The sequence below is a fragment of the Phalacrocorax aristotelis genome, chromosome 3 (assembly GCF_949628215.1).
Source record: "Phalacrocorax aristotelis chromosome 3, bGulAri2.1, whole genome shotgun sequence".
NCBI classification, from domain to species: domain Eukaryota; kingdom Metazoa; phylum Chordata; class Aves; order Suliformes; family Phalacrocoracidae; genus Phalacrocorax; species Phalacrocorax aristotelis.
The window spans coordinates 68316974-68344875 of NC_134278.1; the positions used below are offsets into that span (position 1 = coordinate 68316974).

General features: G+C 41.2%; 1 protein-coding gene across 3 annotated transcripts; it reads left to right on the forward strand.

Moving 5' to 3' along the window:
- The first annotated feature begins 1337 nt into the window (after positions 1–1337).
- Positions 1338–25736, forward strand: TMEM242 (transmembrane protein 242). 3 transcript variants are annotated; one of them, XM_075087863.1, is made up of 4 exons: positions 1338–1630; positions 3374–3474; positions 8682–8819; positions 24562–25736. In XM_075087863.1, exons 1-4 carry the CDS (start codon positions 1492–1494, stop codon positions 24658–24660), a joined length of 477 nt encoding a protein of 158 aa, XP_074943964.1. In that variant the 5' UTR covers positions 1338–1491; the 3' UTR covers positions 24661–25736. The 3 variants fall into 3 exon arrangements, with proteins under 3 accessions (XP_074943964.1, XP_074943963.1, XP_074943962.1); XM_075087862.1 differs by having other exon boundaries at positions 1415–1630; positions 8682–8830; XM_075087861.1 differs by lacking the exon at positions 24562–25736 and adding an exon at positions 9489–12243 and having other exon boundaries at positions 1415–1630; positions 8682–8830.
- Positions 25737–27902: the final 2166 nt, after the last annotated feature.

Below are 27902 nucleotides of genomic sequence, written 5' to 3' on the forward strand. Positions count from 1 at the left end.
CTGCTGGTTTAGTTTTATGCATACTAACATTTAAATATCATATACTCTTTAGCATGAAGATAAAAAGTCATTTTCTCTTCTACTATTGTCACTGTGCAGTTTTTGTAAGACCACCTTTATCTAAGCTTTTCCAGGACTTTTTTTTTTAAATTTAAACCTATAATAGAAAATTATACTATAAATATTATTTATTTATAATATATATTATCTATATTATGAAATTATTATATAAACAAACGTATAATATAAAATAATAGTATATGATAAAATAAAAATATAGAACTTTTACCAGAGGTTTTATTATTATTTGTGGCAAATTCTAATGCTATTCTAAAACACGCACAGGATTTTTCCCTCTTCCCTTTCCTTTTTCCAAAGGAGGGAAGAAGACTAGAAGTCATTTAGGCACTGTCCAGGTTACAAAAATGCACTTAGTGATGACGGGTCAGCTATACAGCAGACATAATGCCACTTCTTTTGCAGTAACTGCTTCTTAACTGTGTAAAATTTCGTTTAACTGACACAGTACATGGACTATTAGGGGACAGTTTTGGATTGGTTTTCAGAAATACCGTGAACAGGAAGTTTCCCAAAATACTAATTTTTTGCCTAGCAACCCAAGCCCCTATAATTAGACCCTTAGATACAGACTATAAGTGATGATAAAAAGGTACAAAGAAGGAAGCTGGGGAAGAAACACTTGTTTTGGACTTATTCACATTCTTTGCTTGCTGTTACCGAGTGTTATAAATAACAATATCCTCCACCTGCCTGTACTGAATTGTGGTACGTTAGCATACCCTTTGATAAAGGCACACATTCAGCAGAGCGATAGGCAACGGTACAGCAACTGATATCTATCAGCAACCGAGAATTACTGTGGTGCAGACATGAAAGAAAACAGGCACGTATGGTTCTCACGGCGTTACTTTGACTCCATTCAGACAGAGTTTAGGTGTGTATGAACAACTGTTAACGTAATGTGGGGGTAATGAGAATTTTGAAAAAAACCCACGTACTTTAGAGCAATACCATTAGTCAAAATATAGCTTAGTAAAATTAATGGGAAGTAAGAATTTCTCCCGTTTCACGTAGCAAAGGCCATGACGCTATCTGCCCCGCAGACTTAAACAAAAACCCCCTTATGTGCCTGCTACAAAAGACACGATTTGAAAGAGGCGTTGACAACTTTTGCCAAGTTTCCCTGCTCCGAGGTCACCGGCGGCGCCTCCGGCGGCTGCTGCGGGGGCGGCCGGCAGCGCCACACCACGGCGCCACCGGCGAGGGAAAGCCCCCGGGGCCCGAGGACGTGCTTCAGCGGCTCACGCCCGCCCCGGGCCGCGGCCTGGCGGCTGCCCCCCGCCCGAACGGGCGGCTGAGGAGGAGGAGGAGGAGAAGGAAGGGCGGCTGCGTGTCCCGGCCCAGCTCCGTTTCCTTCCGGGTTGCGGCCCGCAGCTGCCGCCTCCTCCTCCTGCTCCCGCGCCCTGGGCCATGGGGGCGGCTGCCGGCGGGGACGCCCAGGCGGGGGCAGCGGCGGCGGCTCCGCTGGAGCCCGGGCACGGGCTGCTTCTGCCGCGGGGGGCCGGGAGCCCTGCGGCGGCGTCCCAGGACAAACTCTTCTTAATCAAAGGTGCAGAAAGCTCCTTTCCTCCCCTCCTTTGCCCGCACGGGTCAGGGACGAGCAGCAGCGGCTGCGGCAGCCCCGTCGCCCCTCCCGGCCTGTGCCGCAGAGAGGGCGGAGGCGGCGGGTGGCGGCCGGCAGGACAGCGTGTCCGTGGCCTCTCGTCCGCGGGAGGAGCCGAGGCGTTTGGGGGTGGCCTTGGCCGAGGCTGCGGGACGCAGGGAGGAAGTCCCTACAGCGCCGTCCGCCTTTGCACTCCCTTGCAGCGGTGGCGGTGCCCGTCGCCCCGCATCCACCGGGGCACGGCGCCTCGGGGCACGGCGCGGGCCGCCCCGCCGCTCGCTGCTGGGCGGGATCCCCACTGTGGGCGGCGGGGGGAGCTCCGCGCCCAGCCCCAGCCCCGCCGGGGCGCCCTGAGGGGTGGGAGCCAGTGGGGGAGCGGCGGCCGGTGCGGGTTATGGCCGGGCTGCCGGCATCCCCCGGCGGAGGTCGGGGCCGTCCCGCTCTCCCGCCCGGCCGCAGGGTGCCGGGGAAGGCGGGCAGCCCGCTGTCGGGAGGGCGCAAGGGAGCGGGGTCTGTGAGAGCCGTGCCAGTGTAGGGGCACTGATCCGTAACGCCACACGCTTCGCCTGCCCCTTGCGGTGGTTGCCTGCCCCTCCCGAGGAGGCCACGCGTCGAGCTCCTCCTCTGTGGAGAAGTTAATTTATTATTTCTGAAGTCGGGGGTATGATGGTTAGTAGCTCTTGAAATGTAAAATGTAGTGGGCATGCAAAGTTGGGGCAGCATGTGAGGTTTTCCTACTCCCAGGCAGAAGAGATACTTTGTAGATTTCATTGACACGAGTACAGCAAACTTCCCCATCACAGTGATGGGATAGTTAACTTTTTTCCAAGTGAGACCTAACATAATCACCTTTTGCTTTTTACTTCCTCTTCAGGCCAGTTTTTTAACGACCTAACTGGTATTAGGAAAGGGAAAACAGGCTGGATATCAACAGTTGCAAGGGAAGAGCTTGTAACCCCCTGAAATTTTTTAATTTTAGTATGAATCAGATGGTTTTGTACAGTGCCCTCAGTCTTTGTAACAAGCCTTTTTCTTAAAAGTGGGCAGGTATGGCTATGTGTGCCTTTGCAAGAACTAGAAGGGATCAAGGGACCCTGAGTGACTTAGGAAACACTCTGAAAGAACTGGAAATTGGGGAGTGCTTCCTCTCTTGGGAAAGCTTCCTGCTAGTGTCATTTTCTTTTTTTAAATAGAGCATTAGAACATAAAATGAAGAAAGCTGAAGAACAGCTGTTGCTTATGGAGTGGTCTTCAGAGGTCCTGGTGGATTTTCAGGTGGCCATTTGAACTAACAAGTGATGCAACAAAAATAGTTACATCTTTCTGTTAGGGAAGGGTAAGGCATAGCCATAGAACAAGACGATTTTAGTAGCCTAGTGAGAGAAATTTCAAAGTAGAGTAAAAAGGCATCCTGGGATTTAAATGATTTTTGTGTATGTGTGTGGCTTGAAAATACATATACTTACCATTAATTTTCAAAATGCTCTATTTCAAGATATTTTTTTCTTGCTTTCTTGCCATATTGAGTTAATGTAAATAATGTAGACAATGGGGCCTTTCCTTTCAGCATGTGCTGACAGATCTTAATTTTTCAGGCTTTATCTTCAGAACAGGTTTGGTTTTGGTTTTTTTTCCCCTCCCTATAAGAAACAAAATCTTAATTTTTATTTCTTCAACTTTTCTTGGCAGGTGGAATTTTTCTAGGTACCGTTGCTACAGCAGGAATGATAGCAGGTTTTGGCACTACGCTTGCTATGACAAAAAAGAAGAACCCAGACTGGTTCAGTAAGGTTTGTTCCTTTTAAACTATTTTGTAATTGTGATATGCAGGAAATAAGAATGCATCAAATGCTTTATAGAAATGTTGGTGTATGCGGAGTTTGGCTGTACAAAGTTGATGGTAAGAGCACTAGACTTAATTGAAGTCAATAGGCGTAGGATTGATTTAAAAATCAATTCAGAGTTGGCACTGCTGAATTCTTTAGTACTTGAGATTAGTTGAGATACAGAAAGCTGACACTGTTTGCTGGAATTGTACTGCTGCTATATAATGGAATATAATTGATGATCTGTTTTGATTCTGTGATATGAACACACTTAAGTCATGAGCCTGTTTCACCTCAGTGATCCAACTCACCATGCGGTCTCACAGCGCTACAGTGAATCGGGAAGCAAAGTAACTGCAATAAGGACGGGAATGAGGAGGTAGAAGGCCTGTAAGCTATGGAATATGTAAGTGAAATAATTTAGTCAAAATTTAAGCTTGCTACTCCCTTCCCACCATGTAAGGGGACCGATGAGAGTGAGTAGTGGCATGGTACTATTGAGATCTGATGGCCAAAAATAATCTGATCTTGTACAATTACTTACAGGCTCCACCTGAGCATTCTGGAGAAAAAAATTGCAGAGCAAAGCCAGCAATTGTACCATGTTGGTATATTAATCTGTAATACAGTATATTTAATTGAAGAATGCGTTTTTCCTCACTAATGCCTTGTTACTACCAAAAATGTCAAAAATAGTCCCTTAAAATTGATCAGTCACATCTCTACCAAGCCCTTACAATACAACATATATTATAGAAGTTTTTAGGGAGCTGGGAACTGATAAGTTCTGTTTATTTTTAAAATATTAATTCAATAACAATGCAGATCAAGAGAAAAATACCTCTTCCGGTGCACTTTCTGTCGGAGCCTTTGTCTCTGATCACTCACAATCTTCTTTTTGTGGTCAAAGAGCAAGAGATCCTTCCTTTGCCGTCCTGTCTTCCTCTGTAGGCTGCTGTGGCATAACTCATTCATTACCTTTTCAGCAACAATAAACACAGGTTTCTTTTTTTGAAATAGACAAAATAGAAAAGTCCAGGAGAAGTTATTTCAGAAGTTATAGAAATATATTACAATACAGAAGTTTTCTCTCTTTTTTAACATTTTTTTAAAAAAAACAAAAACAACTTCCTTTTTCCTGCGGGCTGCTTTTTTTCCAGCTCATGCGTATTTTTGGCTGTCTGAGCTGTCTTGTTATCAGTGTGAAATTTATCAAGAGTGACGTTGCATTGACATCCGAGAATATATATGCTGGAAATGGCACCAAGAGATACATACCATTTTATTTTTGCTGAAAACCTGTATCTGCTACTAACTGTGCAAATGAATTACCACAGTTTGCTAGCAAAAATCTGTGATTCCTGAGCCCCTCAACTTAAATATGGCAAAGTGTAGAAAGGTGGTTTTTTGTCAAGGGACTTGTAGGTGAGCAATTTCAAAAAGGGAAGGCTGGACTTTGAGGATGTCTTAACTGTCTGTAGAGGCTCTCTGCAGTACCAGTGAGGTAAGCAGTTCTGCAGTAGCACTCTTACTTAAATTGATAGTGACTTACTGCAAGTAATTTTCAATAACACATCATGTATAATAACAAAAACGTAACTATGAATAACTACAGATGATTGCATCCGTAGATGTTCGATGCCTAAATATTATTTCTATCCATGTTAAGGTGAGGCCGTAGTTTGACAGGTACTTTAAGTGAACATCAGCCAGTGTTGCTGTTGAAAGAATCAATCCTACCAGCCCTTAGTTTCTGGCAATTCATTCCTGCCCCTGTAAAGGCACCAAAACTTGTGCTGCTGGGTTAGTGAGATGATACTGGTTAATTTTTATTTTCTGCATTAGCTTTTGTCAAGACTGATTTTGTCCAAATCAGCCTTCTGATCCCCTTTACCACAGGACTGCGGTGACTGTGCTGGCACAAGCTTAGGGGAGGGTCCGAAGGAATGAGAATTGATCCTCAGAAATGCAAGACCTATTCTTTCAGCATCTTTGCTGGCTTGTGCCAGGTTCTGTGGCAGTGAAATGGTGATATGCAAGTCAGGCAGAAACAGGAAGCAAACATAATGCAGCCTGGGACAGATTTAAATAGTTTTATGGGAGGAAAAAATAGCAATTTAGAGGGGAAGCTGTAGCACCACAGCATCATGGCTTCATGACTGAATTCAGTCTTCCATGAGGCCCTACTCTTGTAGAGTAGCATCAACATTACTGGCAAGAGACTGTACCTACTGTACCTCCTCCATGGTACTGAAGTAAGTGTAAGCGTTTGAGGACCAGCACCCAAACTGACTTGAAACTGAGATTACATAATCCTCTTTAGTGGTGAGCCACTGCAGAGACCTTCAGTGAAGAAATGATTGAGGGGGTGTTGAAATTCAATGCAGCAGCCTCCTTGTGGTGAGTGTCCGGTTTTACCAGCATTTATCCAGGTGTTTAATTTTGCAATGGGTTAGGTCATACAAAACAGTGAACACCCTGACTGCAATCAACCAAAACAACTGAGCACACCATTGATTTTAGGCCCTGCTTCCTTTCAGACACACTTATTCACAAGGAGATAGTTACAGGATTGAGGCCTGTGTCTGAAAACAACATAGTTTCTCCTCCCGCTTTCTGCTTGTATTTTCCAGAAAAAAAATAATTAAATATGAAACATATATTTTGGTAACCAAATCAGCTAATTCTACCCCATATTTTCCTGGTCCAGTTTTTAGAAAGACTCAAGTATTGTTTAATACCTTATTGTTTTAAATTAAAGAGTTGCTTTTTAAAACAAATATAGGAGCAGAAATGAAAACAATCTGTGCCTAGAGTAACAGGTTTGTGAATAAAACTCAGTTCTCTTAAAAATATTCTTTTGCTGGTCACATCTTTTTTTTCCTTGCTACTGCTGCCTTTTTCAATATTTTAGCACTTCATTAATCAGCTTTCTTGATGCTCTGAACAGCATATGTGGTAATCATATAAGAAACTGTCTTGTTTACAGAAATCCTTAACTGTCCTTAATACCCTGAGGAATCAGCCTGGAACTGAACACTGTTTGACTGCTGTCAGTAAAGCCAGATCAATTGTTTCCATTGACTACTATTTTTCTGGGGCAATCAAGCATTTAAATAGTATTCAGGTGTTTTGGGTTCTTTTTGGGTTTTTTTGGCCAGCAGTTTTCACAGATAATGACTCCTATTCAAAGATTCTGTGTAGAGGATATTTTCGTCCCTTCATTTCCCATCTTCCAAATGGGAGAAATTTTTCTGCATGTTATTGTATATGGTTAGACTATGGAAGCAGGAAAAATGTCAAAAGTAATCATCAGTGTTTTAAATCTACTCAGAGCAGTCTACTGGAAGAGTTATGAAAGTTCACTAGCTGTGGTAAGGAGATAATAGGACCTGGTATAATAGTGTGACTAGAGATCTCTGCACTTCATTATGTGTGCATGTTATGTGTATGCTTACAGAGCATTGTTAAGTGAACAGCTTCCACTTTGGGATGTCCAAACCAGAATAAATAAGGATGAAGATATATTTTGCTTGTGCCCTTTGCAAGTGTGTATTTGCCCTTGGATAACTGTGCCTACAGCTAAATCTTAAGGAAAAGCATTAATGCTGAGGACTGTCTGAAGATTGTTTTAACATTTCAGTAAATACACAGTGAAGAGGAAAAAACTACTGGTGCTGTTTCGCTGACCAAATACCATAGTGACAGATACCACATATGTTTAATTGTATGAAAGAAGAAAGAGAACCTTTTTTTAAAAAAAATAAGTATTTTTAAAGCAAGAACACAAAAGATTTTTTCCCCCGACTTTTTGTGATGAATAGAAAAGTGCAGCTCTTTGGCATGTTTTGGAGGAAAATTCTTCTGATCCTTCTGCAAGTTAATTTCACTTTTCAGTATTTAAGGCTATAAATGAAGTAATTCTTTATTGAATATATTTGTGTACCTGCAGTCTCATTTATGTTTACCTCTGAGCAGTAATTGTTTCTTTTTCCCTGAGATACCCAGTAAGTAAGTAGGACTGTTCAGTTGTATAAGGACCATAGATGCCGGTCTTTAACAGTTACCATCTGAAATCTATGTTTCCATGTGAAGAATTGAAGAGTGATCCTTTGGGGGGAAAAAGCCAAGCCCTCTTGCTGACATTTACCACTACGAGCAGGAGGATTATGTCTGTCTTACTGCTGTTGTGGGCTACACAGATTGAAGCTGTCCTATACAAAATAGATACACTAAGGTGGGCGTTGTGAGGTGAGAACAGCTGGCTAACGGTGGGGCTTATGCCCTTGGTAGCTGCAATGTGCATTTATGTGCTGCAACAGAGAAGGTTTCATCGTGGTTGGGACCCCATCATGGCTGAGGCTCCTTTCTTCTTGTCTTGAGGTGGCTTTTCTAAGTGACAGTTTTGTGTTTTCAGGACACGTCTCATGGCAGACTCTTGTGCAGCAGTATCTTAACAAGTGGTTTAAACCACCTACTCTGGTTTCTGACAAAAATGAGGAGTATGGAAACCGCAGAGCATTTTTTCTGTGTTGCCACTTGAACTCTGGAGGGGGATGAATTCAGTGTTGTTGTCTGCTCTTCACAAAATTTTCCTAAATAGTTTCCAGAGCTCCTTATAGTTGCAGCCCCTTGAAATCAGTCTCAGTCACTGTTATAGCCTCTCTGTATCACGCTGAAAGCTACTCAGGTTCCTCCAGCTTCATTATCTGCTGTTTCAGGAATGCAGATAAAGACCTGTAGGCCAATGGTTGCCCACCACCCTTAATGCCCCAAGGAGTACCAAAGTCAATGATGTACAATTATTATGTTCCGATGTCCCTGGCCTAAGGGCTTGTGACTAATTTTGATTCACTTTTGTATTTTGACTGGTGGGATAACTGAGTGTTGGATTCTTGTGCCCATGAAACAGTTGACTTCAGCATTTCTGGGTAATAAAAATCATCCCCAGGTGGTACAGGCAACCATGAAAGCTGCTCCTGGTGGGAAGGCAGCTCATCCACCCCCTTGCTTGGCTCTTTGGGTCTGCTGGCAGCTGTAACAGTTTCTGTTGCCACACTAGTAGAGCTGGCAAGTCAGGAAAAATTCTAGATCAGTAAGTTAACTTCTTTAGGTCATATTTCTTCCAATTATCGTTCATTTTTTCTTGATCACTTTATTTCTGTTTCTAGGGGATTACTGCCACAGCTGCGTTACCAGAGAGTGGTTCGTCACTGGCCTTACGAGCCCTAGGATGGGGCTCACTCTATGCATGGTGCGGAGTTGGATTGCTCAGTTTTGCCATCTGGAAGGCCCTGGGTGTGCACAGTGTGAGTGGCAAGTATGATCCCCTCAAATACCATATCTTTCCTTGGGTAATGCATCTTTGGGTGGTTTCTCTATACTGCTTCAGCCTAGGAGTTACACTTTCATTCACCACACATAGAGTGGCTAATCAGAGTGTGTGCACACAGGGAAAGCTTTCTTACATCTGCAAAAAAACGGGATGTTGTGGGAGGAGATGATTTTGGGGGAGGAACAGTTTTGTCCTGCTCATGTTTATTTGCACAGATGTTTCAGATTCTTCACAAAAGAGCCAGCGTTCTAATTTAGAGACCAAAATAGTAGCTGCAAACTTTCTATATCCTTTGCTTATTGAATTGAAGGCTATCCCCTGAATCCTATCTTTAGAGCAATCCATTTATTTATCCAAGTTCCATTTTTTGCATCAGGACGCTGGGGACATAAGAAAAACTCAGAAGAAACCAGCTTGCTTTCTAGTGCATTTCTGGAAGGGACAAGAGGGCAGAAGATTGAGTTTTATGTGCAGTAGAGCAGTGGTCCATGACATGCCATGTCAAGGCAAAAAAAAACCGTGGGAAGCATCTGTATGTCCCAAGGGGCTAAGGCTATATTTAGTAAGTTGCTTATGTTCCAGAGTTTCAAGAGTGTGGAGTGTGAACGCTAAAGTTCATGTAAGCATTTTTGTTTGCCCCTAGTAATGAACCATGACTTAAGAGTCCCCTGCAGCTACAAGTTTGGCAGAACTGTCTGCATGCTCTTTAGGACTGGAACAAACAGACTACCTTTACCTTCTAAGGCCAATTATTTATATATTCAGCAAAGCGTCTCCCAAAACTAAAAAGAAGAAGATACTGCTCCATCCCAGTACTGTTCTAGTTAATATCTTTATTCAAGTTCTCACTTCTTGTCTACTCTGCTGATGTATTCTCTGGTCAAGATTTGGTTCCCAACATACAGCACTACACAATCCCTTATTCCTTAGTTTCCAATCTTGATTCTCAAAAGGAGCCAGTAATGGGAGGCAGAACACCAAAAAAGCATAGCAGGACGCAGGAGACATCTAATTTTCTTTAAACTCAAGTTGTCCTTGGGAAACTATAGTGGAATGGCAGAGAAGGGGGAGGAAGAATGGACGTACCAGTTCATACTCTCTGCATGCTGAGTTACAACCGTCCGCTCAGTTTACTGTCAGTTACATCATCAGCCAAAAGTACTCATTTCAGACTCTGCTGCCAATTCTTATTTTCATTCTGTCAGAGTACTTCTGGTCCTGCTGAAAGGACAGCAGACTCTGACCCTAGTCTGCAGTTTATGGTATCTGTTTCTCCATAAGCTTAATTTTTACTTCCTTGAGAAGTACTGGCCTAGACCCACAGTTGCCTGCTTTCCTTGTGAGGCTGCTTTCCTTGGGACTGCCTGACAAGGAGCAACCACATGAGCTTGAGACGGCCAGTCCCCAGGATGTGTACAGGGTCTGATGGGGGCTTCTGGCTACCCGACAGCAGTAGCTCTTGTGTCAGAAGCGTACAGCACAGTGCAGGCATTTTAGAGACTTGCTGAGCATTCGTAGTCAGAAAGCTGCACCTTATTATATTCTGTGTTGTGGTAGTGTTGAAAGGAAGTGGGGGAAACTGTATCCTAAGAGGCTCTTGCAAATGCCTGTTGGTATTAGTTTCAGTTATGGTGTGCTTGTGTTTCACTGTATTGCACAGTGAGAACTGCAGACACTGAAGGAAGCAGATTTCTGTCAAGAGACTGTGTCTGCGCATGATTTTGAACAGCTCTCTCCCTGCTCTCCACTGACATATTTATTGCGTTCACTGTTGGCTTCTAAATTCCCACTGCAAAAGGAAACATGTACAACAGTGCTATTCGTTACTGCAGAATCCAAAATCAGCATTTTTAAATTTCGTGTCACACTTTTTTTTCCTGTTACACTATAAATCTGTTAAAATCAAATAGATACCTATTTAAAATTGCTGGAGGTACAAAAGCAGAAGTGTGTTAAAAATTAAATATTGTGATGAGAGGAGGTTCATTAGCATTAAAAATATAGTTCTCGAATAAAATAACCTGGAATAATTAACCTGTGATTTTTGATTGCTGTTGACGCTTTTTGCATATTACTTTAACTTAACACTCACTGTTGAAAGATTTTTTGTGCTTAAATATATTTTTCCTGAACAGTTGAGATTAAATAAGGGTTTAAATAAGATGGCTGGTACAATATTATTTCTGGACTCCTAAACATACGCTCATTTTAAGAGGGGCCTGTTTATTTTCCTATTTCAGGGGAACATGGTCATACTCTTGAAAAATCTTAATTGCTATTGTAAGCAGAGATACTAGATGAACAGTCAGTTAAAATACTTATTTTTAAAAACACATATTAGATGCATATGTTGTGTCTAATAATTATTAGGTAGCCACAAAAATAAAGTTTAATTTGTGGGAAACTATTTACTGAAGTTATCGCTGAGTGAAATAAAGTTTCTTTCCACATAAACTGCTCAGACCATGGAAGGCACCATAGATTTTACACTATGCTCAACATTTTCAAATTAATATTTTAATTTCAGTTAAACATCTTAAAAATATATTCTCACAGATTTTTCTGAATAAAAACGTCTTGAGTCTTCACTGCGGTTGAGTGCTGCTAGTTCAGCTGCTCTGTAGTACACGCAAGTTCCCAGAACCTGCAGAAGTTCAAGTTACAGTTTCAAACCCAGCATCAGGTGTCAAGATTTGAAAACTATGAACTTAAGGCAGACTTTTGCCTCTGAAAGTACTATGCTATATGTGACCTGAGGCTTGACTCATTTTCATGCCAGGAATTTGTGTGAACTTAATAACTAAAGCTTTGGCAGCTAGACAAAGAGAAGTTCTGCCCCGTCCTCTTCACCTTACTGCCTTTAACACTAACCAGCTGCCTTTCGGACCTGTTAATTAGTGATCCAGCCTTGCTGGGCCACAGCTTCTTTTGTTTAAGAGCTGCTGGTAATATTGATAATGCTACTGACAGCTGACATAGTCTCTTAAGACTATATTATATAATATATCTTTTTAATATAGATATTACATTGTTAAGCATAATAAAATTGATTGTTTCATTTACAAACAATGTAGATTTTTCATTTAGCAAACAAGAAAGCTGCGTCTGTCGCACATTGGAGTATGTTACCTCCAGCGCTTTTTCAAATCTATTGCCAGCTCTGTCCCTGTGACTATCTTGGTGGGATCTTAACAACTAAAGGGCTTCCCTTCACTTGAAGAGTTTGGAGGGGAGTTCCAAGTCAAGTAAAACTCAGTTGCTAAGTGCTGTTTAATGCGTCGTGTTGTCTCCAGGAGTAAAATACAAGAAGTCACAGTGGAAAATCAGACGTGATGGGTTGGCAGGAATCACACCAAAAGGAATAAGAGACCTAGGAGATCTCGAAGTGTAGCTGGCTTGGCCAGGAAATCTATTTCATGGCAAGTTGGATGTGAGCCAACAGTGTACCCTGGCAGCCAAGAGGGCCAACCCTGTCTCGGGGTGCATCAAGCCCTGCATTGCAGCCAGTTGAGGGAGGTGATTGTCCTGCTCTGCTCTGTGCTGGCACGGCCTCACCTCGAGTGCTGTGCGCAGTTTTGGATGCCACAGTATATTAAGGTTATAAAGTTACTAGAGAGTGTCCAAAGGAGGGCCATGAAGTTCGTGAAGGGTGTAGAGAAACTACATGAGGAGTGGCTAAAGTCACTTGGTTTGTTCAGCCTGGAGAAGAGGAGACTGAGGGGAGACCTCATTGTGGTCTGCAGCTTCCTCACAAGAGGACGAGGAGGGGCAGGCGCTGATCTCTTCTTTCCGGTGACCAACAATAGGACTTGAGGGAATGACAGGAAGATGTGCCGGGATGGTTTAGGTTGGATGTTAGGAAGAGGTTCTTCACCTGGAGGGTGGTGGAGCACTGGAACAGGCTCCCCAGGGAGGCAGTCACAGCACCAAGCCTGATGATATTCAAGAAGTGTTTGGACAATGCCCTCAGACACATGGTGTGAATTTTGGGGCTGTCCTGTGCAGGGACAGGAGTTGGATTTGATGATCCTTGTGGGTCCCTTCCAACTCAGGACATTCTATGAGCAGTTGAGCAGTTTCACTCCTGAGTGGCCAGCCTGCGATGATGGCTGAAGTTTGTGCACACCAGAGCTTGTGCTCTTTGGTGAATTTGGAGAAGCACAGCGGACAACATGCTCAGAGCTCTTTATGCTTTGAACTCCGCTCACGTTAGCCATGCACTGATTTGAAACGATGGACTATTCCATTGGTGTGACTGAATTGTCCTAATATTTACGCCGGCATACCCACTAAATCTGTTGTCAGCGTACTTGCACCGATGGGAAGAGGCAGTGGGTGCCTCCCGCACACCTGAGAGGGTAGAACTAGAACAGCAGGGCTATGATTTGTGGTTTGTAGCGGTGTGTGTCGGGGTAAGCCTGTATCGTTTCCCTCAGCTGCCAAGCGCCGGTCGGTTGTTTCCCCCGGGGCAAAGCCGGTTGTGCCCGGCGGGGCGGGGCGGGGCCCTGCTGCGCCGCAGCGACACCTGCTGGCGCCGGCGGGAATCGCGGCACCGGCGCGCGGCGCCCGCCGTTTTTCACACGGAGGGAAGGAGGGTTTTACTCGTCTCCTCACGACCCGTTTGTTTAAACCAGCACTGCAGAAGCGGCAAAGGGTGGTGCCGTTCGCTACAGCCCGGAGGAGTGGTTTCAGTTGGGTGTCGTTGCCAAAACGCTGTGATTTTTAATGTTCGGGGACGTGTTTCCTATGAGCATGAATTATCAATGGGACAGTGAGCGATTGATAAAAATATGTATTGCTCGAAGCTTTGTGACTGTTTAAATTATCTTGTCATCACTTACAAAGTCAGAGATGAAAAGACAAGAGCAAACTGGCGCGATATTCCCTTGATGAGTTGTAATTGCTGTAATTAATCTGTGTCCGTCATTCTGAAGCAGCGTCGTGATTGCTCAGCAGTTTGTGTCCTGGAAGGAAACTGAAGCCACGGTTCAGGATGCCTCGTCCTTACACCTTCTGAGACAGCCTGTGTTTGCTGTAGAAGCAAGTTGTTGCTAAAATCTGTTCCAGACACTGAGGTGATGTGCCAGATTTGGTGATATCAGATTTTTATTTAATCTTTGTGGTTTATTGGTTCTTAAAACAGTGCTGTGACAATGCCTACTTCCAGCTCTTAAATGGCTTTATTGTTAAAGGTGGTTCCCTGCAGCTTTACAGACTGCTGCTTTTTATGCCAGCATGAAAACCCAGGGGTGAGAGTAAGTAACTGATCTTTATATCTTGGTAAGGGATATAAAAGATTTTATGCTGTCTCAGGTCGGGCTGTTAATATCCCCTGACTGCAGTTACCGCTGTTGTAATCTGAGGGCAGGTTGGTAAGTAATAAACCATACTAAATCTCAGTCAACTCTTATCCCTAAATGGAGAAGTGATGGATCACTGAGGACTTGGTTTGATAATGGTTTAAGTTCTATTTTTCTATAATGTAAAAGAGAAATCTTCATTTTCAGAACCTAGGAGATGTGGTTATCTAGTTTTATATTGTACCTTTTGCAGAAAATAACCAGCCTTCAGTAACAGACTTTTTTAACTTGCCTCCTGCAATCTCTTAGGAAAATATTTGAGATCAGTCCACCTTTGATTATCTCCAGGCATAGAAGCTCTGTCTGTATTAGCAAGGATCATCAACCAGCAGCATCAGGGCACTGAAGCAATCGGGGTCTGAGGACCTGACATCTACAACCATTCCAGGGGATTTTAAAATTTGGACTGACTGGCCTTAAAACCTGGCCCTGCCCCGTGGCTTGAATGCCTGTTTGCAGCCAGAGTATGTTACGTGTGCTCCTAGAATGCATCTTCAGTTTTGTGTCACCCTAAAGACACCCAGTTCATGCATTTTGAGACTGTTCAGCAGTACACAAACTGATGCCCACGGACAACTGGGAGATTTGCTTCCAAAGAGCACTCCTGATCTGAACCCGGGGCTCACCCAGACACACTCACAGCCTTCCTCTCTCAGGCACTTGACAAAATAGAAGGACATGTGCAATGATAAACACAGGCTTAACAATTGATATCTGGCTTGGAACAAAATGGCACCACCTTTTTTAACAAGTATATTTGCTTTTTAACAGCTTCCACATCATGGCTTGCAACCTCAGAACCCTGTACCTGCCTCCTCCTGGTGCAGTGGGCTGGCTGTTTCCTCATGCAAAACAGAAGTATTGAAACAAATTTTGTATAAAAGAATGAGTTTGACCAATTTATCATTTTTTTTTAAAGTTGCATAGGAGTTCAAACATCTTATTTCAACATTCTCCATATGAAATGCTCGATGAAGTTTTAAATTTTCAATTGAAGAATAAATGGTGTTTCACTCAGTAAAAATTTTTGAATGTAAAAAATTCAAAATTATCTTAAATCCCCTGTTTTTACAGTTGACCTAAATGAGTATTTTTGTGGAAGTTTCAAAAAACGAAATATTTCTTATTTTATTTACCTATTATACAGGTGTTATGATCCACCACACCTTTTTGTGGCTTGGAAAAATGTTAGTTTCACAATTTTCTGGAAATTACAGTTGAGTTGTAAACCCTTGTTTTAAATAAGCTATAGAATATTTGAGAGGTATTAAAACAGACCTATGAACGCGCAGTGTTCTTTTTTTTTCTTTTTTTTTTAAGCCAATCAGCTATTGTGAGCCTTCTTTTAAAAGCAGAACAATACCCTCAGCCCTTGTAGACTGAAGCATGCAACAATTAAGAAACAAGATAAATTATGTTTTAAAAGCCCTTTTGTTCGTCGTACCCTCAATAAATTAGGTTTTATTTCCTCAGAAATAAAAGCATTCTTCCTCCCATAGGAAAAGGGCCAGGATGATTCATATGTAGGTTTGTGAGATTCTGATTGTTGCTTCCACATCTGTTCCATGGAAAGGTGGAAAAATAGTGAGAAGAATTGCCTAGTAATTTGTGACTAATATAGTTATAAAATATTAGTTTACTATTTTTATGGTGACTCCTAATGAAATATCCTCGTTTTCATGGATCTTAACTTTTAAAATATTAACAGTCTAAAACAATTGCACAGCTGTGAAGAGACATCTAAAACAATTAAAAGCAATACAGAGACTATATGTTTGCTGTGGTTTTGTTGGTAAGGACATTTCCTAGGCAGGCTGCATTGCTCTAGAGGAAATCTAAATCCTCTAAATCACCATTTTAAGCATAAAAATAATAACATTAACATTCCCTCGCTTGTTTTGAGACATATTTGATATAATGTTGTGAGACTATAGTTGTAGGTACAGTAAAAATACAAAGGAGTATTGGCTTTAAGAATGGATTAATTTAAGAAATAAAATGAGAACATGGAGGCATAATCTTCAAAAACTATTTGGCTTGGCATCTGTAAATAGCACTAAGATCTATAGGTCTCAACCAAGTATGGGCATATTGCAGTGGCTGAAACTTCTATGCTATTGCGTAAATGAACAAAGGTTGCTGTAACAGCAGTAGGTCTCCTAGAATCACTCTAGAGTCTTCCTAGATTTTTTTATTGTTATGAGTTTTTAATTAGAGTTGTATTTAATCCTCACCTAAGTATTATTCATGAAGCTTCTATTTCTTACCATAAATAAAAACATCTTGCCATTAATAGACATATCTTTTCCTTGCTATTTCATGATCATATATTTCAATATAAATAAAATCTGTCCAGTTCTTTTAATGTTCTTTTATTTCCTGAATACTTATTTAAATTCAAGCTCTTGGAAAGAAGATGGAGTGCCGGTACAAGTTAGCACTTCCTCCTCCTGTTTATACAGCGTTTTTCTGCACTGCTTATATTGCCTCATTAGTTTGGTGTGGAGAAGAGCTGCCTCCACACATATGTACTGCTAGTATTTTATCCAAGGAGTAAAAAAAAAGTAACCTATGAACTTCACTGTAAACTTGATAAGGCAGAATGCTTATTCAAGGAATATGATCATCATTTTCCTACTGGAAAGCTGCTACATCTGCTTTTTGAATAGGGACAGCTGTAAGTAAGTACTTCAAAAATATGGGGAGGCTGTAACTGTAGCTGTCTTGAGGAATTACTCTGCTGTGTCTTGCAAGAGACTCGTAGCTGTTGGCTGCCACCAGCCTGTTAAGAAACTAGAAGAACGAAAAAAAAGTTCAGCCTTTGATCTGAAATTGCCTCTGTGGAGCAGTTCCACATCACCTTAAGTGGATGAGTGGATTGATCCACTTCTCAGCTGCACATAACTGAACTATACGTGAACAACTAAAATCTGAATAAAAGCTTATCTCATAGGTGTGAATTATTTGTGCTATGTCTTGGTTGCATGAGATCCTCCTGTGCTTCGTTAAGTGTGCTGGTATAGCCATGCTTGTCTTGCCCTTCTGTGGTCCAGGACCCCGCTGCTCTGCTTGCCTGGAGGCACCCAGCTGACGTTGCCTGGCTCTGGGTGTCACGCTGGCTCTGTCAGGTTTCCTGCACAGAATTCAGCCCCGGTCATGGCGTCGAGGCTTATGTGTCACTGAAGAGTTTTGGGTTTGTGCTGGCTCTTTTCCCAGCCATGAATCTCACTTGTGGATGATACATATCATGAATTCCTGGACATATAGAGGAAAAAAAATACTCAGGTTGCCCTTTTTAGGAGCCACCTGCTTGCAGACAATTCATGTTTTTACTTTAATTCAGAAATCCAAATTACAGCGCAGAAGAGCTTACAGAGTTGGGATGCTCATCCTGAGATTTTTGGGGCCATTAACTAACTTGCTTTATAAATTTAGATATTTAACTATTTTAAATTTTAAATTACTTCAATATGAATTTTTCAAATTGCCCAGGGTGACTAAGGAGTAATGACTAACGCACCTTAATAGCCTAATCATGTGGATGTCCTTTCCAGGCACCCAGATCTGTAAGGAAGATTCTGCAGAAATAAATGGCATGTTCCTCAGTGATTTCAAAAGTATTTCACTCAATTTTTTCTGCATGGCATGAAAGGCTTTTGTAACAAGGTGGTTTAATCCAAATTTTGTACCGTTACTTTTATTTTGAAGCCTGATGCAGCATCACAGAAATCAAAGAGAATAGGCTTGAGAATAAGATGCTGAATTAGTCTACTTTGAGGTATCATCTACTACAAAGAATTAAGTCCCTGGTGTTTTATTTCAGAAAGATCAACATAGAAATGTATAAAATTTTGAAGGATACTCCTATATCTCTGAACCCAAGGAAGCTGCCTTTTTTTACCATATTGTGGTTTACAAAATTGCTGTCTGGGTGTATATGAATTATTAGCTGTCTTTCCCATTGATCATCATTAGCTAACCACTTCCTTTTTTTTTTGTATTCAAAATAACCTAGCCTTAAACTAGAACAGTTTTGTTTTCTTTAGGCTTTTCTACTGAAATGGCATCTTCTTCCTTGTGCGATAGACCTATAGAAAGATACTTTCAGGCTACCAGTTAACAATCCCACTTTTGGGAGCTAAGTAACATTCACACAGAAATTAAACCAGCCAAAGTCGGGCTAGTAAAACATGTTTGTGATGTCGACCGCCTATCTTCTCGTTTGTGAGATGCAGTCATTTCTTGAGTGACATGGCTGCTGCACGCTTGGAAAAGTAACATGAGAAAAGTATTTCATGTGTTTTATCTCTTCATGTGACCCAGTCATTGGAAGAGAGACAGCCTGACCCTTGTGACAGCTCTCAGTAGTTCACCAGTAATTTGAGAGGGAATATGTAGCAGCCGTGGGAGGCTGCTACATAATATAATGGCTTGGGAACTGTGACGGCTTCGTTCTAAACCGTGATGATCCTCTTCCCCTCTCCCTGTAAAGTTCACTTAGGTTATTTTCATGTTATTTTTCTTTTAAAAAGCACAGGCTGTGTTTTATCCAATTACACAGGATTTGCAGAGGTGGGTTTCTGGAAAATACTGCCACACTGCAGAACAAGTAAATCTAATTTTAAAGTTGAGCAATACGCATTTACGGTAGTCCTGCAAGGAGCAGGGAACTGGACTCAATGATCCTTATGGGTCCCTTCCAACTTGAGATATTCTATGATTCCATGATTCTATGTGTTTAATTTTAGGCATTGTAAATGGCCCTCTGATTTCCAAGAGAGTACTTAACACTACATAAGGTTAAGCATGTGTGTAAGTCTCCATGGCGTAGGGGGTTAATATAAACTCTTGGCTTCTCTAGATGGTTTGACAAAATTCTGCTGCAGCTTTTCTCTATGCAAGCCTGAAATGCTGGAAACAGCAAACAGGTTGTGAACAGTGCACTATGACCCTACAGCGTAAGAGAGTTAACTATTAGGATGTATACTGCCAGGATTGACCCTCTGAGGGCTATTTTCATAGGCCTTAGTTCTGAATAATCCGAACATTCACAGTGCCTTTGCCAATGAAGTGTAAGGTCTGAGAATGTGAACAAGGGCTCTATAGTCCATGCTGATTTTGGAGGTCAGCGTGCAAGCTGGCACAGGGCGACCCGCAGTGAATGCCCCATTTTACAGTGAGTATCAGAGAATCACCTTCAGCCAGCAGGCAGGCTGCTCTGCTCTTCAAGTACTGTAAGGGCTCAGCGCTTGCCATTTTCTGCAAATAACTTGCTATTTCTGTATGTGGACCTTGGTAAGCATTTGCTAACAAGGGCAACAGCAATCATTTTAAGATTTGGGAAAAGATGGCAAGAACAATCCTCTCTGATGCTCTTAAATCCAGGGCAGCCTGCGTCATCTTTATGCCTTGTGAAACGAAGGGTGGCTGAGGAGACCACAGGGCATATACATGCTATATTCTGCTGCCAGTCGATATTGCAGCTCAGGGCGTCTAACCTCATTTCACTTGGAAGCTAATGTAAGCAGTTCTTACTGGTACGAGCACTAAAATAGGGGACTAATAATTCCTAGAATCTGGGTTGGCCTATTACGAATGTCAGACATTAAAGAGAACATTTCTTCGTGAAACTTTCATTCTAGGATTCAGATAGACTCTTTTAGCCCCTCTTCCATTAATTTAAATATGAACGGCCACGTAAGTGCTCTCAGTAATAGTGCTATCCCAATTTTTGTGTGACATTCTGTCAATGATGTACATTAAGAAGAGATTATTAAATGGAAGATGCTTTTAGGTCCCCATATTTTTGCCACCTGAGGCAGGATCATTAGGTTAAGATAAGAAAATAACAGTGATCTGTAGCTATTACACATTATTTAATGCAGTAAGGTAGATGATATCCATTTAGAAAGAAGCCTGACAGTCAGAGGTGGAACAGTTACTGTAATTTATTTGGCAGGAAAAAACAGCATCAAGCTTTGCAATATCTGTGATGAAAAGTATAAAATTCACTTGAGTGAAATTCACTTCAGAGCGTTGCCTCCAGGAGCAGAGCATGCTGGAACGTTAAATCAAGAAATGTGTTACAAATTGTTCATGTGCCACTAGGTTCAGAAGCAGCAGTTGAGAGAGTGGCCTGTGATACTGAAGGCAGCAGAAAGAGGTAAAATACATTCAGCTTTTAGTGCTCAGTTTACTGCACTATTAATTGAAGACATTATCACAGTTGAACCGAGTACCCCAGTGTCAGTGTGGCTGACAATAATAAAGAGGCAGCCACTTCAATGAATTATTTCAAAACATTCCAGTACTTAGTACATAGCACATTAGCTTTCATAATTAAATTAATGCCTTTTGATTTGAGACCACTGGCATGTGTATTGTGGAATCTGGAGGAAATACAGAAGATTTCCAGGGAGGGAGAGTGCGGAGAAGAGACACCCCCCCGCCGAGTGGCATGCCTACTAAGAATAAAAAGCAAGGCAAGACACGGATTTCTAATTGCAGCATTTCCCTCATCAAGAAGTACACTTGTCCCCTGAGGTAAAGACAAGGTCCCAATTCTTGCACCTCAAGCGTGCAGTAGTAATAGAACATAAGGCTAGATTTGTCATCTTCACATAAAGCTCTTGGCCCTGCAGGAGGTGACTGGACACTGGTAAGCCCAGTTCGTTGAAGGACAGCTAATTTACATGTGTAGTGAACAGATATTACCTTCACTACAAGGATCCGCTAAAGTTGCAATGGGCCTGGTACGATACTGTCAATCAAATGCAAGCAAGAACAACCCCAAGGCCAGCGTGAGTTACTTTGGAGGCCCAATTTAGTCCTAAATATATAAATGTATTAAATAGAGTTTGGCCAGCCAACGCCCAGGATATTGAGCTGATAGTCTCTGACTGAAAGAAGTCGCAGCCTAAAATTTGGTACTGGAACAGTTCATAAGCAGGCTGACATTGTCACTAGGAGAGAAGGGATAGGAACTTTGGATGTGGTTTCCATGGTTATTTACGACTGTATACAGTTTCCAATACAGCAGAGAATAGTTATTTTTCAGTCTTCTCCATGCTTTTCGGCAGTGTGGCCGGTGAGCTTTAGAGGAGCGCTGAGTGCAGGGAGGACAGTGGCCAGGAATTGGAAGTACGTTCAGGAGAGCAGCAAGCACAAATGTGGAAGTGGAGGAGGAAACTCCGAAGCTGGTGTTATTAGTGGAACAGAAGAGAAAGGGGAGATACCTTAGAAGTCCAGATCAAAGCCCTAATGAAATACTGTACTGCACTTTCTTACTGGAGGAGAGGGAGGCAGGGAAAATGGAAGTCTGTGACTAGTACGAGTTACGTTGTGTAATGTGTTACCAGTGAGAACTCAAAAACTGTTGTGGAGAGAAATAATAGGGCGCGGTATCTTTTAAGTTATATAGAAATGAAAACTTCTAGTAAGAGTTAGTAGCAGTGACATTTGTATTGTGAAGAAATTGGCCCCGTTTGGACATACTGTGAAGACATTATGTGTTAGCGAGGCCCATGCCAGTCGCTGTAGATAATGTCCTCAAATAGCTGTCAACCTAAAGCATGGCATTGAGAAGACAAAGTACCGTGCTCATCAGCTTGGCATTATGATTTATTAAAATAGCTCGCTGTCCAGGAAACACAAAGGAAGAAAGTTTGTGGAAAAATATAAAACATGGACAAAGTTGTAACTGCAATGAAAAACTATTTTTGTGCAGAGGGGGCTTGGGGAAAAGGGCATAGGTGCTGGTGAGAGAGGAAGTGGTAAGTGAGACATTGAGTCTGGCATCACTTGCAAAGTGGTTTTACAAATAAGCATCAAAATCTCAGAAGGCAAGGCTGAGGAAATTTCTCAGGGAGTCTTAAAAGCAGAAGAAAGACATTGAATATTTCAGATTTGGTCCATGTGTTAAGGAAAAATTGCTTTTCTGGGAAATGAGTTAGTTTTACCTGCTGAATACAAATTAGCATTCTAAGGGGAGAAAAATCTGAATATTCTTAAATCTACAGCTGCTAGCAGTGTTTTAGTACTTTCTAAATAAATACCTTTTTTCTTTCAGAACAGAGCTGTAGTGTTTTATTTCCCAGACAGATTGCTTTTTGCATTTGAGGGTTAGGGTTTGGCATGTTAGTAATTATAAGGTAGCTGTTAGAGTGGGGAAGCACTGTAGTCTTCTGAATGTCTCCCTCACCCATCATCCTCTTTTTGGAGGCTTTATATAACTGCTTTTAATTTCCCTTTGGTTTTGTGTGTCTTCAGCAGAGTAATGGAGGTGTCCTGTAGGGCTTATGAGTGCGTCGTTTAAATTTGGCACTAAAAGGAATTTAAAAGTCTGAGTTTAGAAACAGCCAAAAAGTCCTCATTGCAGCAGAACATTAGCAGGTCTAAAATGTTTTATTTCCAGTTACACCAACTGAGCTACAGCAGTTTACATCAGGTTAGGATCTGACCATTCCTGTGTTACCAAACACCCAGATAATACCCAGAGTGAGATGAAAGAGTACAAGAGTTGGTTCACTCTTTAGGAAGTAAAAAATGCTATGTAGATTTAATACTTTCTGCACATCAGAGAACTGGGGAAAGATAATTACAGAGGACTGGAAAAATCAGCTAAGCCAAAGCTCCTAAAGCATTTCCTACCTTACATACTTGTATTTAATTGTCAGCAGTTGTTTAATATAATTTGGGCTGTTCCCCTACATCAGCTCTGATACTGGTGTTGATTGTTCTTTGAAATATTGTCTATGAGACCTTTTCAGTTTTAAATAAGAAGCAAAAATACTAGTTTAGGAACAATTGTGGGTGAATGCCAAGATTTTAAAAAAACGAACAAATAATTAATCGAAACAGCTATCTGATCAGAATAAAATATAAAGCAGACTTTAGTGAATTAGCTTTTACATAATAACACAATCAGGATAAAACAAAAAGGATAACTTGGCTCTGAATTTTCCTCCTACTTTATATAACAAGTATTTTTACTTTATTATCAGTATCCAGGAATTTTGACACAAAAACTTGAGTTCTAAAATGCATTCATCCATCATAGTTAGTTATTGTCTTAGCAAAGGATTGATAATTTCTTGGTAAATTGTTTCATTCCTTGTATCAGCTGTAACTTGAATAATTCCATTCCAGCAACATTTCTCTGAAGAAGTAGCAGTTATTTGTCAGAATTATTCATACGCAGAAGGACTTGAAGAGAAATGGCCCAAAGGTATTTGTAAAAAAACCTGATGACCCATAACACACAAAATGTAGGCATATTAGAGAAGATGCCTGTGCGGCTGTTTAGAATATCTAGATTTCCTGGAACCTCTCCGTGGAGCATACTGCCTGAGACAGCATTTGGTCTTCAAGAGGTCACTGCATCCAGTGCTTGAATAGCACATCCTGTCTTGTCTGCGTGAATGTCATAGATTATGTAGAGCTTCCTAAAATAGCAGTCCAAAACCTCCCCTGTACATCCTGCTGTTTGTGTAGCAGGATTTTCACTGATTTGATTTTTCCATGCCTATCCTTTAAAAATATATTCTATGTCAAAATATATGTAAAAATCTTGGAAGAAAGCAAGCCGCTAAATCTAAATATTACCTTCAAACAGAAGTGATTTTTAAAGAAATTAAATCTCCATTCTGGCCTGCCAGGACTATCGAATCAGACATTGCTGATAAAATGTTTATCATAAATATAGATTTAGCAATTGGTATTAATGTATTGATACCCATAATATAAAACTCGCAAGCTTCCTCTTTCACAACATTTTAATTTAACAACAGTGATAGAAAAGCTTGGTGCTATATATGGTTATGAATCTTGTTTTCCTTCCTACTAATGTATAAATTTGAAGGAGTCTTTGTTTTGTCACCTCTGTCCCTATGGTGGGATAAACCTAACTTGTCAGAGCTGACCAGTATTTTTTCTTTAATCCTTGTTGTAAAATCCTTGAACAGACCTATTGGGCCTTTAATCTGTTTCAAGTGTAGAAAAAGTCACTGCAGTCAAAATATAGGCATGTTCTGTGGATGTAATTTTCCTTCAAACAAAAACATCTTAAATGTGTGTGATATAGTAGTTCATATAGCAGCGGTGAATCATTCAGTCAAGTGGTCCAAATGAGGCACCCCAGTGTGGTGCTTTAAGAGGGGGGATTGTTGTGGGTCCCTTCATAATTTTTTTCACTTTGTTAATTGAACACTTTCTTAATTTTCTGTTACTTCTAAATTCTTTTTACCTCTTCTTTTCCTCACACAGTTTATTTTGTGGAATAAGCCCAGGGTTCATGGTGCAACTGTATTTGCTGCTTATTAAGAGTTAACTGATTTTATTTTTTAATCTCTTTTACAGATGAAAGAATTCCGAACTAAAATGCAGTCAATGTTTCCAGCAATTCCTAAAAATAGTGAGTCCAGTGTTGAATGGGAAGACTTACTGAAATCCAAGTGAAAGAGCCATTTGGAGATGTCTCCCTCAGCAAGAGCAGGAGCGGAAGGTGGAAGGAGCAGGTGTGTCCCATCTGAAAAATACAGAAAGCTCAGACTGAGCAAGTTACTGAGTTCACTGAACCTGAGGATGCCAGTTAACATCTATCAGCAAGGGAATGAAAAGCAAAACAAAGTAAAATGATTTATATTGTACTTTTCAGCATGCTTGGTATAGTTGAAATCAGCTTTAAAAAAGACTCTCTCTTACGAAGACTTAAAGAAGAAACTGATCTTCAGCAGTAAATAAGGACAAAGCCCCAATAAACTCTTATCCCATCTTGTGTCTTAAGAGGAACTTCAGGAAGTTTCTCTAGGAAACAAGGAGCGGTACTTTCAGTGACGTTTAGGTGTCCCATTAGGAACATAACCATCAAGTCAGTCATAACAGATCTGTTACTGAGCCTGAAGGTAAATAGTACAGTGCACTCTTCTAAAAATAAAGGAGATATTTAAATTTGCGACAGAGAAAGTATCTAAACCAAACTATTTTTGTATGTCTGAAGGTGAAGTTTAAAACATCCCGTATGCAAGTAGTGACCTACTCTATCTCGGAAGAGATCTCTACAAAGTGCACTGTTTTTTCCAGATCAGCTTTTTTTGGGGGGATCCTACAGTAGTGAATCTGATAGGCTGCATAAAAGTCTCTACTGTATTTGTATAGCAATTTAAGTTGTAAGTAAGAAGGTGTAAAACAGTGAGACACCCAGTCTGCCTACACAAATATTTTCAGCTAGGAAAGTGTATAGGCAGGGCTGGGTTTTTTTGTATTTCAGTGGTTCCTGTGGCTCTTCTACCAGGAGAAGCAATGTGACATTTCCCAACTGCAGTAATCTCATGAAGTGTGGGCGTAAGCTGGGAAGAATAATGTCTTATTCAAACATTGTATTTGCAGAACTGTAGATCTGTAAAAATGCAGAAATAAAAAAAAGTGCTATCAGTGAACAATCCTTTGTTGAATACTCAATTATCGGTTCTTTTTTTAATTGCACACAGTCCAATTAGTCAGTGTCAGATTTAATAAAGTCCTCTTAAAACCTGTCTTTTGTGATTAAGTCTTTATATTCCTAGGAAAGAATATAAAAAAAGCTTTAAATGTCATGAAACATGACAGCACTAAAATAATATCTTTAAAGTAATTGAAGTGTAATAGTTGACATATTTTCCATAGCTTGATGCTTGGAATCCAATATTAAATTGTGGTGAATACTGCCATCATATGCACATGAAAAATGGTACTATGTTCATATTTCTGTTAGTTTGTGTGCACGGTGATGCCTGTATTGCCCATGCTTATGCATATCAGTGCTGAGTTACCAAGTTTAACAAGTAGGCACGTCATTAAAACCGCTCAAGTGCTAAACTGAAGTAAATAAACGCAAATCGCATGATGTCCTTAAGGTTGCTTACCTCTAGTTTGTAAGGTGGGGTTTGGGTCACCTGTCTTTATCTGGATTAAATAACTCACCTAAATCAGTCATCTGAAGTTCCCTGCATGGTCAGCGGAGAAAGACAAGCCTGGTCAGAGGGTGACTTGCACTGTACCAAGATGAATGGCTGCTCCTGGAATTGTACAAAGCATCTGACCTGACCTACCTGCTGGCTGCCTCTGAAAAGAGCCGCTCTACCCTTGCTCACCTCCCATCAGCATGGTGGCTGCAGGAGAACACAGTTCAGGAGAAACTCGGAAGAAAAATGAGTGGTTTCCTAGCGCTTTAGCGCGCTGACACTTAGACAAGTGCTTGTCCTGACACAGGAGAGCTGTCCCTTCTGGTAATGGTTAGCCATTGGATCAGTGTAACTGTATCATAAAAAAATTCCCTTATGACAGATAGCCTGAATTAAATATTCAGTTAGATGGACATACCAGGTGATGCTCTTCAAAAAACCCTAACGTAGTGAAATATACAGACAGAAATCTTTAAAGTAGAATCACACTTACAGGGCAGGCACAGAGTGATCAAGCAAATCCATGCTGAGGTACAAGACTGAACATAAAACATCTTCCAAAGAGAGAGGCGTTCACAGACCATCTTATTCCAAGCTCTATTCTGTGCTTCTGGCTGGAAATGGATTTTCTCTAGGTAAAGGCTTGTGTAGGAGAGTGCAAGCATAAGGTAAAAGTAAATCAGTTCTCAGTCCACATGAAAAACATGAGAGATCTTGGATTTTCTTATTGCACTGTGCAGCTCTTTTCACTTGGTGGACAGTCTGCTGGTTTTCTGAGGGTTCATTTTTTTCTGTTTATGAAAATACTTGGCAAAGAGTTATTGGAAACCACAAACCCCCGAATAAATAGAGGGGGAAAGTACTTAGTACACCAATAGCAGCTACATACCATAGTGCATGTAGTTATTGAAACTGAGCAAATAAAATTAGGCAAAAACAACAACAGGCAATATAGATGAAAAAAATCAACTTTCAAGGCTTAAATGCTAGAAGTAGACCCTGGCACAGAAAAAGTTGGTTGGTCCAGCGGCTCCCTAATTGCTTTCTCTTTTATTTTAAAAAATGCTTACTCTCTTCCTGCATCAAGGGAACGTAAGAATAAAACATGGAAGAGGAGGTTTATTTTCCTTATCAACTTTTCCTGTGCAAAAAGTTACACCAAATAAGGGGATGTTTGCAACACTGCCATTCAAAGCAGTTACTGTAGCACTGCCACAGTGAGTTTCAAGTTGTTTCAATTCACTTTTCAGCTGATCTCTTTGTTTCATTTACACTGATTTTTCACCAACTTTCTGGTCACATTTAGTTATAGGAATAATGGAGGCCATGTCGTGTTCCTAAAATTAGCCTGTAGGTTAATACTTAATAATACATAAGCTCCCTCCATAGTGCTATGTTGCTTAGAAGCAAAAAGAGAAATAGGGAAACAGGGACGGAAAGGGGTCAGTATGGCAAGCAGCAGTGTGAGAGCCAGTGATGGGCAGGCGACTCCACCATTCTCGTGCTTATCAAGGGAGCCTCCACAGTACCACCAGCCCCAAGGTCAGTAACAGTGTCTTTGCTGTAGAAGGTGGCAAATGAAAACAAACTGGAAATGCTTGTTTAATCCGGTCCACCCCCCACTCTGGCAAAAAAGTCTCAGGGGCTTTTGTTGTGATTTTTGTCACTGACGGCATCTGCTGCTTTAAAGCAGGCTCCAAAGAGCTCATCGTTTTAGAAAATTCAGGTCACCTAACATACATGCAGAGCAGGGTAGCC